The 14,803-nt window shown below is 40.5% G+C and overlaps 1 protein-coding gene across 1 annotated transcript; it reads right to left on the bottom strand.

Annotated features, from left to right (window-relative positions):
* Positions 1-476: 476 nt before the first annotated feature.
* LOC112395516 (zinc finger protein 684-like) lies at positions 477-7,172 on the bottom strand. Its single transcript, XM_024738756.1, has 3 exons — positions 6,871-7,172; positions 6,089-6,184; positions 477-1,906 (listed from the first exon to the last, which is right to left on the bottom strand). Exons 1-3 carry the CDS (start codon positions 7,013-7,015, stop codon positions 981-983), a joined length of 1,167 nt encoding a protein of 388 aa, XP_024594524.1. The 5' UTR covers positions 7,016-7,172; the 3' UTR covers positions 477-980.
* Positions 7,173-14,803: the final 7,631 nt, after the last annotated feature.

The raw sequence follows: 14,803 nt of genomic DNA, 5'->3' as shown, positions 1-14,803 counted from the left end.
CTAAGTGCTTAGAAAAATACAGAACACAGCTGTTTTCTTTCTTCAGTGTCTGGTTAATCAGGATTAAATACACACATGCACATATACACACACGCACACACACACGTTTTGCACAGAGAAGAAAACATATTACACAATGTCCTCAGCTGAGCAGAGCAGAAGACTTCATAACTGTCCCTGACTATTATTTAAGAGGAGGCTCAAGAAGGCTCAGTAACAACTGCCTTAACTATTCATAAGTGCCACGAAATGGTTAGAGATCAAGTTCATAGGACTGACCTTCATCCTACATAATAAACCGTATTATTTCATTTATATTTGGCAAATCTGGATACGGTGATTTTAGGCTTTGAAGAGACAATGGTGGTGTTTCCCAGAGATTTAATAGATATAATTTTAGAAGGGGTTTAAGTTTTATTTATACATTTTTTATTGTAGCAAAATATACAGAACATAAAATGTACTATCTAAACCATTTTTAAGTGTACAATTCATTGGCATTAAGTACGTTCACAATGTTATGCAACCATCGTTACAACAGATAAAATTTTGTATAATGTGCATAGCATATATTTCAAACCCATGGTTATACAAATTTCTTAAGCAATGCAGACATTTGTATAAATTGTGTAAAAATCATAAATCAGGGGCAGTGTACACATGCAATTATAGTCAGTCTGATGCCTTATTCAATTTTTTCACAACTTCCTCAGTTTTACTGTAAAGTTGTCTGTAGCTCAAAATTTTCTGTAATCTTTTCAATAAAATTAGTAATATCACTTACAGAACATGAATTTCAGAACATGCTTTTCCACATTTATTCAACTGATAGGGTTTTTCTCATGATGAGTTCTTTGCTGCTTCAGTAAAAGGCTAATTTTAAGTTTTCCCACATTTACAAAGCTCCCTTGTTTTTATGACTTCTTTGATGGAGAATAAGATGTGTCTTCTAGTTAAAAGATTTCCCACATGTGTTGCATTTATTGTGTTGCTCTGCTGTGAGTTGAGTAATGTTTAAGGAGATGTGATCTCTTGATGAAGGCTTTGCCACATTCAGTGCACCCGTGGGGTTTCTCGCCTGTATGAATTCTCTGATGCATGACGAACACTGATGAGTCTGCAAAGGCTTTGCCACATTCTCTGCATCGGTATGGTTTCTCGCCTGTATGGATTCTGGAGTGTTTATAAAGGGATGAACTGTACTTGAAGCTTTTCCCACACTCCTTACATTCAAATGAGTTCTCGGGTGTGTGCGATTTCACATGCTGAGTAAAGGAAGAGTTCCAGGTGAATGATTTCCCACATTGACCACATTCATAAGCCTTCTCTCCAGTGTGGAGTCTCTGATGGACCACGGGTTGTGCTTTATGCGTAAAAGCTTTCCCACAATCACTGCACACAAAGGGTCTCTCTCCACTATGAATTTTTTGATGAGCTGCAAGGTGTCCCTTACTGTTAAAGGCTTTCCCACAGTCACTGCATTCAAAGGTTATTTTTTTCCTTGTATGCTTTTTGTCATGTCTAATGAGATGAGACTTCTTTTGGAAGGCTTTCCCACATTCACTGCACCCAAAAGTTTTTTTCCTTCTGTGCTTTTTTTCATGTCTAATAAGACACAACTTGTTTTTGAAGGCTTTTCCACATTCCTTGTATTCATAAGAGTTTTCTCTGATATAACTTTTATTATAACTAAGAAAGTATAAGTTAGGTTGCAAACACTTTCCATTTGATTCACATTGATGCTGTTTTTCTCTTGAAGAAATAAAATTTATATTCAGATTACAATTTTGGACTGTCTCATTGGTCTGTGTTTTCTTGAAGGTGAACATACCTTGGTTCAAAAAACTGTCTTTGCTTCCTTCTCCTTCCTGTCCCTCTAGCTCATCATCAAGTAAGCAGATAACTTCTAAAAAGGAGTAAAATGAAACATTCTCAGTTACTCCTTCCAATATCATGTAATAGAAAGAAAATTTTAAAGTCTATGTTTTAGGGCAAAGATGTCTATTCTGACCACTTCTAGTCAACATAGTACTAAAGTCCTAGCTAGACCAATTAGGTAAGAAAAAGAAACAAAAAACATCCAAATGGGGAAGGAAGAAGTAAAAGAGTCTCTGTTCATTGATGACATGATCTTGTATTCAGAAAACCCTAAAGATTCCATGAAAAAACTGTTAGAACTAATAAATTCACCAAAGTTGCAGGATACAAAATCAACACACAAAAATCAGTTGTCTTTCTATACCCTAAAAGCAAACAATCTGAAAAGGAAATTAAGAAAACAATCCATTTACAATAGCATCAAAAAGAATAAAATAAACTTAACCAAGGAGATGAAAGACCTGTACACTGACAACTACAAAACACTTTTGAAAGAGATTAAAGAAAACACAAATAAATGGAAAGACATTTTCCATTTTCTGTGTTCATGGACTATTGTTAAAATGTCCCAAATGTACCCAAATGTATCTACAGATTCAGTGCAAGCCCAGTGGAATTTTTTGCAGAATTTGAAAAAGCAATTCTAGGGGCCTTCCCTGGTGGTGCAATGGTTAAGAATCAACCTGCAGGGACTTCCCTGGTGGCACAATGGTTAAGAATCCGCCTGCCAATGCAGGGGACATGGGTTCAAGCCCTGGTCTGGGAAGATCCCATATGCTGTGGAGCAACTAAGCCTGTGTGCCACAATTACTGAGCCTGCACTCTGGAGCCTGTGAGCCACAACTACTGAGCCCGTGTGCCACAACTACTGAAGCCCACGCACCTAGAGCCCATGCTCTGCAACAAGAGGAGACACCCCAATAAGAAGCCCGCGCACCGCAACAAAGAGTAGCCCCCGCTCACCACAACTAGAGAAAGCCCGTGCACAGCATTGAAGACCCAATGCAGCCAAAAATCAATAAATAAAATAAATAAATTTATATATATATATAAAAGAAGAATTCACCTGCCAATGCAGGGGACAAAGGTTCGAGCCCTTGTCTGGGTTCGCACAGCAACAAAGACCCAATGCAGCCAAAAATAAATTTAAAAATAAATTAATTAACTGAAAAAAAAAAAAAGAAAAAGAAAAAGCAATTCTAAAATTCATATGGAACCGCGAAGGACTCCCAAAAGCCAAAACAATCTTGAGAAAGAACAAAGCAGCAGGCCTCACATTTCCTGTCTTGAAACCACATCACAAAGTTACAGTAATCAAAACTGTACTTTATGGTACTGGCATAAAGACAGACATATAGACCAATGGAAAAGAATAGAGATCCCAGAAGTAAGCTCACGCATATATGGTCTTCAAGAAGTGTGCCAAGACAACACAATGGGGAAAGAATAGTTTCTTCAACAAATAGTGCTGGGAAAACCAGATACCCACATGTAAAAGAGTGAAATTGGACCCCAATCTTACACAACAAACAAAAATCAACTCAAAATGTATTAAAGACTTAAACATAAGATCTGAAACTATAAAACTCCTAGAAGAAAAGATAGGGGAAAACTTCAGAATATTGGTGCTCACAATGATTTCTTGGATAGGGAACCAAAAGCACTGACAACAAGAGCAAAAATAGACAAGTGGTATTACAGCAAACTAAAAAGTTTCTGTCAAGAAAAGGAAACAATTAATAGAGTGAAAAGGCAACCTACAAAATGGGAAAAAATATTTTAAAAATATATACTGGATAAGTCGTTAATATCCAAAATATATAAGGAACCCTTACAACTCAATAGCAAAAAACGGGCAAAGAACTTTAATGGACATTTCTCCAAAGGAGACATACAAATGGTCAACAGGTATATGAAAAGATGCTCAACATCACTAATCATCAGGGAATTGCAATTCAAAACCACAATAAGATATCACCTCACACCTGTTAGGATGTCCATTATTAAAAAAATAATAACAAGTGTTGGCAAGAATGTGGAGAAATTAGAACTCTGGTACACTGTTGTTGTGCATGTAAAATGGTACAGCCACTATGGAAAACGGTATGGAGTTTCCTCAAAATATCAAAAATTGAACCACCATATGATCCAGCAATCCCACTTCTGGGTATTTATCAAAAAAATTGAAAACAGGATTTCCTAGAGATATTAGCACTCCTGTGCTCACTGCAGCATTATTCACAATAGCCAAGAGTTGGAAACAATCTAAATGTCCACTGACAGATGAATGGATAAAGGAAATATGGTATATAATACTTTAAAAAAGAAGGAAATCCTTCATATGCTACAACATGGATGAACCTCAAGGACATTAGGCTAAGTGAAATCAGCTAGTCACAGAAGGACAAAAACTGCATGATAGCACTTACATAAGGTATTTAAAATAGTCAAACCTATATAAGCAGAAAGTAGAGTAGTGGTTGCCAGGGGCAGGGAGGAGTGGGAAATGGCGAGTTGTTCAATGGGTTTAGAATTTCAGTCCTGCAAGATGAGGAAGTTCTAGAGATCCCCTGTACACCAATGTGCATACAGTTAACCATATTGTACTATACACTTAAAAGTTTGCCAATGAGGGTAAGTTTCATATTATGCATTTTTTTCTACCACACACATGCAAAAAGTCTCTGGTTTCAGGCCTAGTCTCCCATTCTGGACTGCAAAACAAAAAAGAAATCTGTATTTGTCCTGCCCTGGGCATTAAGAAGAAACTGCTGAAATGGAGGCTTCCGGAAAACAATAATGAGAACAAGTACCTTTTTCTATTTATAAATATGAATTTCCATTCTGTGAAAGATGGTAAAACAGGCACAAAATAATGTTATAACAGTGACAAAGAAAGTTAAAAAGGGCTCTTAACAAGGATGCAGAGTAGCTCTGAGAATGGGGAGAGCCTTTTCAGAGGAATGAATGAGGAGGGTAACCAGGGGAACAAGGAGATAAAGGCATTCTGAGAAATGAGAAGAGCTAGACTGGGTTGGGGAAATTTGACCAGAGTCAAAATCTACAACATCTAAGAATTAAGTTATCCTGTTAGGATGCTCCCCAGTCTCCTTCACACACTTCTCCTTCTCCTTCCTCATCCTGCACACAACCACCAAAGAACTGTCAAGCCATTAACTCCCTTTTACCTATAGGCACTTTCCTATATCCTCTCTAGCCACCCAAGCCACAGTTGAGGACTATTTGTAGAAAGTTCTCCAATTCCACTTCTAGCTAGGATTCATTCTCCAATGCCTACACATACCCAGGAACACAGAGGCTCAGCAGAACGTTGAAAAGAGACCAGATGTCAATTCTTTTGCTTCTATCATCAGCTATTTCTACTACTTGATAAGAATTTTTCCTGATAAATAATCCTATTTTTTTATAACCTCTTTCAACCTTCCAGATGTACTAGCCTCCAAAACTCTGCTTTGCCCCTGACACCACACTCTTTAACTCAAATTTCACATTTTGGTTTCCACACATACAGATTCCATTATTTCTGGGGATCTGAACCATAGGACTGCTAGGCTTTACCAACTTTTGCCTTTATATACTGTGTGGTTAAGAAAGTTAACTCTGACTACTGTTACTATGGTGCCACACCGTGTCCAAAACAACATAATCACTGCTCAAAACCCTACAAATGCTAAGTCCACTGATATAATAATGTTAGGGAAAATGGAGAAGGGAATTCTTCACTGTTTCTGAGATTGCCTTCCATCAAGGGAGAACCTTATTAGTGTAACAATTTGGACTCTTACCTCATTCCTTATTTCTCAAATAAACACAATCTGACTACATTATTAGAAACAGATGTATGGAAAGATCTGCCATCATGGTGAGGAGGGAAGAAGAATGAGGATTCTAGGGACTGAGAGAACCAACAAGCACTTCGATGGAACAGGCAGCGCGAGGAGCCAGAGCGGAGAGGAAGGACATCCTCCCACACAAGAGCTGACAAACAGAAAGAGCGGCCACGTGGAAGAGTGGAAGTGAAGGTGTCACCTGGGGATCTGAGGATGTTGTGTCAGGTGTACCCACTCACTTTCAAACGTGTGTGGTTTTAAGAGGTGCTTCCTGAAAAGTATTTCAGAGGTGCCTGTCCCTCACTCACAACTGGATCTCAGTTCCAGAGACTCCCATCTACCTGCTTTCTCTGACTCACCTGGAGAGCGCCAACGTGGGTTCTCTCCCTCCACCATCCATGGCTCTTGTCCTTGCTCCACCTTGAAGATCACTTTTGTTTTGGTGACTGGACACCCTGTTCGTGGGAAACAACACAGAACTGGGGACAAAGTGCTAGGAACAAACGACTACCTTACAATTTGGGTTTGCCTCCTGGAGTCTTAGGGCCTGTGAAGATAACATGCTTTAGAACAGAAAAGACCCTTCTTCATTAGGGAGGCAGAAGCATTAAACATACTACCTGATCCCCAAAGGGGATTATGAATCTTTGACCGGACTAAGCTGGTGGTACAGTGGTTAAGAATCCGCCTGCCAATGCAGGGGACAAGGGTTCGAGCCCCGGTCCGGGAAGATCCCACGTGCCGAGGAGCAATGAGGCCCGTTCACCACAACTACCAAGCCTGCTCTCTAGAGCTCGCAGCCATAACTACTGAGCCCATGTGCCACAACTACTGAAGCCCACACGCCTAGAGCCCGTGCTCTGCAACAAGAGAAGCCACCACAATGAGAAGCCCACGCACCGCAACGAAGAGAAGCCCCTGCTCGCCATACTAGAGATATGGAAAGTCCGCACGCAGCAAAGAAGACCCAACACGGCCATAAATAAACAAACAGAAATGGCAAAAACAAAGAAAAAGATTCTTTGACCACTAAAATTCAGGGTCAAATTTACTAATGCTTCAGAATGTTCACAGGTTTCTCAAGTCTTAAAGGAAGGGTACTATTAGTATATCCTGAGTTACACAGGGAAGTTGTCCTTACCCACTGAGATGAGGTTTCTAAAGTTCTCCAGTATCACATCCCAATACAGCTTCCTCTGAGAATATCCCAGCAGCTGCCACTCCTCCAGGGTGAAGTCCACAGCCACATCCTGGAATGTCACTGATCCCTGTAATAGTACATTCATCTTCGACCTGAAGTGAGCACCACTGGGGCACGTGGAGGGGATTCTGCCCAATTCCTCTAATTATGTTCACATGTTCAGAGTTTGCAGTAAGTTACCTAGAATAACTAAAAACTACGTACTTGATTTAGAATTAAAATTTGTGATAGAAGAAAATCATATTAAAACTGTCCCACTGGTCTTTCCTGGTGGCGCAGTGGTTGAGAGTCCACCTGCCGATGCAGGGGACACGGGTTCGTGCCCCGGTCTGGGAAGATCCCGCGTGCCGCAGAGCGGCTGGGCCCGTGAGCCATGGCCGCTGAGCCTGCGCGTCCGGCGCCTGTGCTCCGCAACGGGAGAGGCCACAACAGTGAGAGGCCCGCGTACCGCAAAAAAAAAAAAAAAAACTGTCCCACTGTATACATATACACACATACGTATATATACATACGTATACATACATATATATGGAGAGAGGGAGAGGAAGAGAAGGAATAAGATAATACTAAGTTCACTGAGCATTGTTTTGGCCTCATGTATTCTGCTTACACAAAGGGACACTGAAAAACAGTCATATGAAAACGGCTACTCATTTATGACAAATCATCAAATTTTTTTCTTTCACGATAAGTTCCAGGAAAATCTTTATCTATAGAATTGTTATACCTTATTCTCTAGGTCATGGCCAATAACTTCACTGATTGGGTATCCTGTTTTTATGACTGCCAAGATTAAGCATAACTTTGCATCTCAACATTACAAAGTATGTGCAGACCCTACGGCCTCTATATCAATTTTCTAATTTTTCTTCAATTTAAATTTCAATTTATATTTTTCCCATTTATATTCTTACCTATTAATACTTTTTCACTTTAATATATGGAGCCTTACAAGTCACTTCAAATTCACCAGAAAGCAAATTGGAATTTGAATGAATAAATGGATGGATAGACATATGGATGGATGGATATCTTGCCTGGAAGTTGGTCGCTTTCTGTGGCTCATGAGAAAGCACACCGATCTACGAAAACAAGACAGGGGGAGTCCCCTGCCTTTCCAGCCTAGAAATAAGTACCTATGTGCCAGCTACAAAAAAGGCTACTGGGGGAAGAATGACCTGTCAAACAAGCAGGGAAGTCCATGTTATATAGAAAGACCAACTTGTCCATTTTCAATCCTGATATGATCACAGGAAACTTGGATAAGGATGGTCTCTCTTGGGTAGATGTATACATTTCTGCCCATTGATCTATTACAAGTTATTGTTAATTTCTGATCTAGTGGTTTCTTTTCTCACAGAAACATATCCCAAAGAAATAAAAATTGATGGATATGAAGATTAAAAGCCTGAGTTCTAGAGCCAGGCAACCAAGTTCAAATTCAGCTACTCCACTTACTAGCAGCAATGACCCTCAGAAAGTCACTTAACTACTCTATACCTCAGTTTTCTTATCTGCAAAACGCTGATGATAATAGTACACACATCATAGGATTTTTATGAGGATTAAATAAGTGAATACATGGAAACCACTCAGAACAATATGTGGTAAGCACTCAATAAGACTGTGACTATTTTTAAAAGTAAAAAAGGGGAGAAAGGGAGAGATGAAAAATGTTTTTATATCATTGCTTATAATATGAAAACACAGACAATAGCTTAAATGTCCATTAACAGTGTTGATTAAAAACAAAAGATGCTGTAGAAAGATATTGCTTTGGAAAGAGGTTCCATTTATATTTGTAGGTGAAAAAAGTACGTTAAAATATATAACATGGGGGCTTCCCTGGTGGCGCAGTGGTTGAGAGTCTGCCTGCTGATGCAGGGGACACGGGTTCGTGCTCCGGTCCTGGAAGATCCCACATGCCGCAGAGCAGCTGGGCCCGTGAGCCATGGCCACTGAGCCTGCGTGTCTGGAGCCTGTGCTCCGCAACGGGAGAGGCCACAATAGTGAGAGGCCTGCGTATCGCAAAATAAATAAATAAATAAATAAATAAATAAATAAATAAATAAATAAATAAATAAATAAATAAATAAATAAATAAATAAATAAATAAATAAATAAATAAATAAATAAATATATATCATGATCCTCCCCTCCCCTTTTAAAAGAATATGTATGCAGATACAGAGACACACAAGCTTGGTGGTCTCTGCAAATAAATAATAGCTATTTACCAAAATGTAAATAATTGTTATTTAGGGTTGTAAAGACAGCAGAATCATATGTAACTTCTATTTTATTTTTTTACATATTTGTACTTTCTAAGTGTTTATACTGTATTATTTTTTCAAATACATACATATACACATACATGTAAATATATACAGTTTAAAAATATACATGTAAAATTTAAACAAAGGTCTATAATGCCCTACAACATCTTGGTTCCACCTCTTCTAACCTCATCTGCTTCAATCCTTCAAGCACCCTCCTATAGTCACTCTGATCAGACATTCAGCTTTCTTGCTCTTCCTCCAAAATACCAAGGATGATTACTCAGGATCTCTGCACATCTCTTCTGCCTGGGCTGTTCTCCCACAGGGAAAAATTGAGATACCGCACAGCTCACTCTCTAAATTCCTTCAGGTCTCTGCTTACAGGTCACTTACCAGTGAGGCTTTTCTTGACAACCTCAGATAAAAGAGCTTCCTCCCTCACGGTCACCACCACTCTGTACACCCTTACTCTGTCTTTTTCTCCATTGCACCTACTATCAAATAACAGATTGTGTATCTGTTTGATTTTTGTTTCTCTACCTCCATGAAAAACATAGATTCTGTTTTGCTCACTGTGGTGCACCAAGTACCAGAATGGTGTTTGGTCCACAACAGACACTCAGCAAATATTTGCTGAATGACTCAAACTCCTTGTTACATGTTTTCAAAAGAAACTTATTAAGCAACTTTGGCCCAACTGAACTGTGATGCAGAGGACTTCCCTGGCAGGCGAGTGGTTAAGACTCCACGCTTCCACTTCAGGGGGCACCCGTTCAATCCCTGGGCAGGGAACTAAGATCCTGCATGCCGCTGCGGTGCGGCAAAACTTTTTAAAATTTTTATTATTTTTATTTTTGGCTGCACTAGGTCTTCGTTGCTGCCCATGGGCTTTCTCTAGTTGTGGCGAGTGGGGGCTACTCTTCATTGCAGTGCACGGGCTTCTCATTGCGGTGGCTTCTCTTGTTGCAGAGCATGGGCTCTAGGCATACAGGCTTCAGTAGTTGTGGCACAGGGACTCAGTAGTTGTGGCACACGGGTTTAGTTGCTCTGCGGCATGTGGGATCTTCCCGGACCAGGGCTCGAACCCATGTACCCTGTATTGGCAGGCGTATTCTTAACCACTGCACCACCAGGTAAGACCAGTGGCAAAACTTCTGAACTGTGATGCAGGAAAAAGAACAGTCTGGGAATTGAAGACTGAATTTCCGGCCTGACTCAGCCACTAACAAGCTGTGGGACTCTAGCACTCAACTGCCATCTCCTTAAAATGAAGAAGCAGAACCAGAAGACTCCGAAAAGTCCTTCTAGCATCTTGAGGCTGTGATTACTCTATAAACTAGCTCTGCATTTAGGTAAGGGGAGAAAGGGAATCAGCATAACCCCAAAGGGCAAATATGACAACTAAAATAGTTAAGGAGCCAGCTTAATTGTGAAGGAAGCAATGAGGAAGGGAACGCACTGGTGTGAATGTGTGTTTGTGAGAGCCTGAGAGAGAGAGAAAGAGAGGGGGGACTGAATAAATGTGTTTAGGAAAGCAGCAGAATTTCTTCTGTAGTAGCTCTTGATTCTTCTTTCCCTTGACCATACCCTCATTCTCCTCCTGTGAGTTTCATTTTCCTGTGGAGCCTGACCACATAAACCCATACTTCATTTTCTGTAATTCTCACCTCTCTCCTCAAACATTTGGGACAACACCTCCATAAACACAGTCCTTGATGGTACTTACATGTAATGCCATGAGTCAAGCCCTACTCTCACTAGATAGTAGAGACAGAAGTTGATTCTTGTCTCAACTGAAATGGGGTAAAAATGTCACAGGTCAGGAGAGCCTCTTCCCGGGGTTAATCTGATGGAGAAGCAACACTCCTTCAACAGGAACCTTCACGTTGGGCCACGATTCTTTAAACTCACCATCCTGTGGCCCTAGGTTGGCTTTTTGTAGATTTTAACCAGGGCCGCTGGAAACAAACAGGCAGGAATACGCAAGAGGGACCCTCAGGTTCAATTACACAGTCTTCCTGCAGAGACACCAAGAGTTCTCTCAATAACAATGATCACAAGTTGAAGTTCATTTAGCATTCACTCCTCAAGAAGAATACAAACTAACTCTTTGTTTTAGGCAAAGTACTATGTTGCAAAATTAATGGAATTTGGGTAAAATGGCACTGAGTTTGAATACTCGCTCCTCCACTAACTAGCTGTGTGATTTGAAGCAGCTTCATACCTCCCTGTAAAACGATGAGTACACTTACAAAGTCATCGTGATAAACAAATACCAATACTTTAAAATAATGTGCTTAACAGTGTCTGGCACTGGCTGTATTGATTCTCTTCCCCGCCGCTTTGAAGGGGTTTACTGCCTTCGGCGAGTCAGAAATCTTGTGGAATGAGATGAGTTACGGTTCAACGCACAGGCGGGGGCTCCCTACGCGGGCCACACTACCTACAGCACAGCAACGCAGACTGGCCCGCCACGCCCCAGCCAGACCTGGGCAGAAAGGAGCCCAGCCCTTACTCGGCTTCCTCTGAGCCAAATGCCCCCGCGCATAGGAGTTGCCTACAATTATGCTTTCTTCACATGAACTGAGAAGCCGGTCTCTGCTCTCCACCTGTCCCTCAAGCCCTTCTAGCTCACCCGCCGCTCAGTACTGAAACACGTGGAGGAACGCAAACACTTCCTGAGGTCCCCACTGCGCGTGTGCGGAAGTAGCGACCCACCCAGACCCTCCCCTCAGGGTTCTCTGAGGAAATCCACCAGAGACTACATTTCCCATAAGGCTCCTGGAGTTTATGTCCGTAAGGCCTCAGGGACTTCCTCTTCATCTACGGAGATTTCTAGTTTGATGTAGTTTGGGCTTCATGGAGAATCATATTGAAAGGAAACGTGTACGTAATTTTTACTGATTAATATAAACGTGACATATAGAAAACATATGCCATATAGACGTGGTAAATAGAAAACAGTAATTTATTTAAAGGAAGAGTTTCTTATTTTATTTTTAAAAAGAATTAAACTTAGTAACACTGTAATAACATATCATCTGTAAATAGTTTTAAAATCTAAACTATGTAAATTAATATATTAGATCCCTGTTAAAAAGGTTTTTAGTTTCAGACAGCTTAGTTATGAGTATATTTCAAAGCTTTATTACAGTCTAGCTGTAAGGGAACAGCAAGAGGGCAATTTCAAGTTTCACTCAGGGAAAAGCGTTTATATAGGAAAAGAGAAGGGTTACATAATCGTTGGCGAGCTATAAAAATGAGAGTGTATCTAACAGGCATCAGGTTGGGTGGATAACTAGTTTCTATAACAAGTCTTAATTCCATTAAAGTCATTTAGAAATTGCTTATCAGGAATGATCATTTTTTCCCAGAAGGAAGTCATGAATTATAGTATGCAAAAAAAAAAAAACCCTTTCCCCAGACGAGGTTTGGGAAAATTTCTCTTCTATAGGTTTCTTCAGACCTCTCTCCTCCACCCCTCAGCTCTCTCTCTCTCTCTCTTTTTTAAAAAAAATTATTTATTAATTTATTTATGGCTGCATAGGGTCTTAGTTGCGGCACATGCAATCTTTCCTTGCGGCATTTGGGCTTCTCTCTAGTTGTGGCCCACAGGCTCAGTAGTTGTGGCACATGGGCTTAGTGGCCCTGTGGCATGTGGGATCTAAGTTCCCTGACCAGGGATTGAACTCACATCCCCTGCATTGGAAGGCAGATTTTTAACCACTGGACCACCAAAGAAGTCCCTTTTTTTTTTTTTTTTTAATGTGTGTATACTGTCAGGCCTTATCGTAAGCATATATCTAATATTCATTCAACAAAAACATGTTGCCTGAGTTCCTGTTATATACCAGACATTGATTTGGGTATGGAGTAGTGAGCAAAACAGACAAAAATGCCTGCCTTGTGGACCTAATGTTCTATTTTATTAGATATTGATAAATGCTATGGAGAAAAATAGTGCAATGAAAGGGGATAGGCAGTAGTGGAGGGCTGCAGTTTTAAACAGAGTAGTCCAGGAAGGCCCCTCTTAGGAGATATTTGAGCAAAGACCTGAAGGAAATGAAGTTGCAAACTCATGCCAGATGAAAAAGGGTTTTAGGTAGAGGAAACAGCAAGAGCAAAGACCTGAAGCAGAAAGTGCCAAACACATTTAAAGAATAGCAAGGAGGGCCATGTACCTGGAGAAGGGAGAATAATAGAGAGGTAAGGAGGGGTGAGGGCCCAGACTGTGGAGGGACTTGTAATCAATGTAAGGACTATAGCTTTTCCTCTGAGTGAAAATAGAGGCTTCTGGAGAATTTTGAGCAGAGGAGTGGCATGGTCTGACTCAAGTTTTAATATGATCACTCTGGCTGCTGTGTGGAGAATAAACTGGAGGAAAGCCAGGGTACAACCAGTTAGGAGGTCATTAGAATAATCAAGAAGTGAGATGATGGTGGCTCAGACCAAGTAGTAGCAGAAGAGCTAGTGAGAAGTAGTTGCATTCAAGGTCTAGTTTGAAGGCAGACTCAATATTGATTTACTGTAGATCATATATAAGTTATGAGAGAAAAAGGAAACTCAAGGATGATTCCCACGTTCCAGGTGTGAGCAAGTGAAAGGACGGAATTGCCATCAGATGAGATGGAGAAGGCTGCAAGAGGAGCACATCTAGGGAGAAGGAGAGAGAGCAGGACCTGTTTTGAACGTGTTTAGTTTGAGATGCCGATTAGAGAAAACCAGGTGGTGAAGTTGGACAAATATGCTTGAATTCAGGAGAGATGTCTACAAGAAATATATTTGGGAGATATCATTATATAGATAGACTTTGAAACCATCAGACAAATGGAGTTACCAATGAAGAGCATATATAGAGAGAAGAGAAGAGGTCTGAGGATAGAGCCCTGGGATATTCCCAAGTTGAGAGTTTGTAGAGATGAGAAGGACTCAGCAGGGAGACTGAGAAGGAAAAATCAGTGAAGCAGGAGGAGAACCAGGAGAATGTGGCTGCTGTAAGCAACGTGGAAATAAATGCTTCACAGAGAACCGAGAGCTACATCGCGTCCTAAGCTGTTAATAATTAAGGCCGACGACTTGGTCATTGGATACAGCAAGTAGAATTTTATCGGTGACCTTTACCAGAACAGTTTCAGCAGAGTGGTGTAGGGGAAAGCCTATTTGGAACGAGTTTAAGAGAACATGACCTGAAAAGTCTAGATTGGGGGAATTTCAGTGAGACAAAGAGATGGTTTCTGTGGAAAAAAAAAAAATCCAAGAAGGAAAAGCAAAAGACGGAAGGGGAATGGGTAGATTAACAGAGTGCTAAAACTAGCACTTTGGTGAAAGTTTGATGAGGAACAGGATATTATTTCCCCTGAAAATTACTTAATTACCATTTTTCCCTTTGTAATTAAGTAATTAATTAAGGGAAAATGGTAATTTTACAATGTAGAAATGTGGTGGATGCCACCCTAACCAAGTAATTAAAGTTAAAGTGACCAGTAATGGGAATTCCCTGGTGGCGCAGTGGTTAAGAATCCACCTGCCAATGCAGGGGACACGGGTTTGAGCCCTGGTCCGGGAAGATCCCACATGCCACGAAGCAACTAAGC

This window comes from Neophocaena asiaeorientalis, unplaced genomic scaffold, assembly GCF_003031525.2.
Source record: "Neophocaena asiaeorientalis asiaeorientalis breed wild unplaced genomic scaffold, Neophocaena_asiaeorientalis_V1.1 scaffold106, whole genome shotgun sequence".
NCBI classification, from domain to species: Eukaryota; Metazoa; Chordata; class Mammalia; order Artiodactyla; family Phocoenidae; genus Neophocaena; species Neophocaena asiaeorientalis.
Note: the sequence above shows the minus strand (reverse complement) of the source record. Positions and strands in the feature narration are given on the sequence as shown.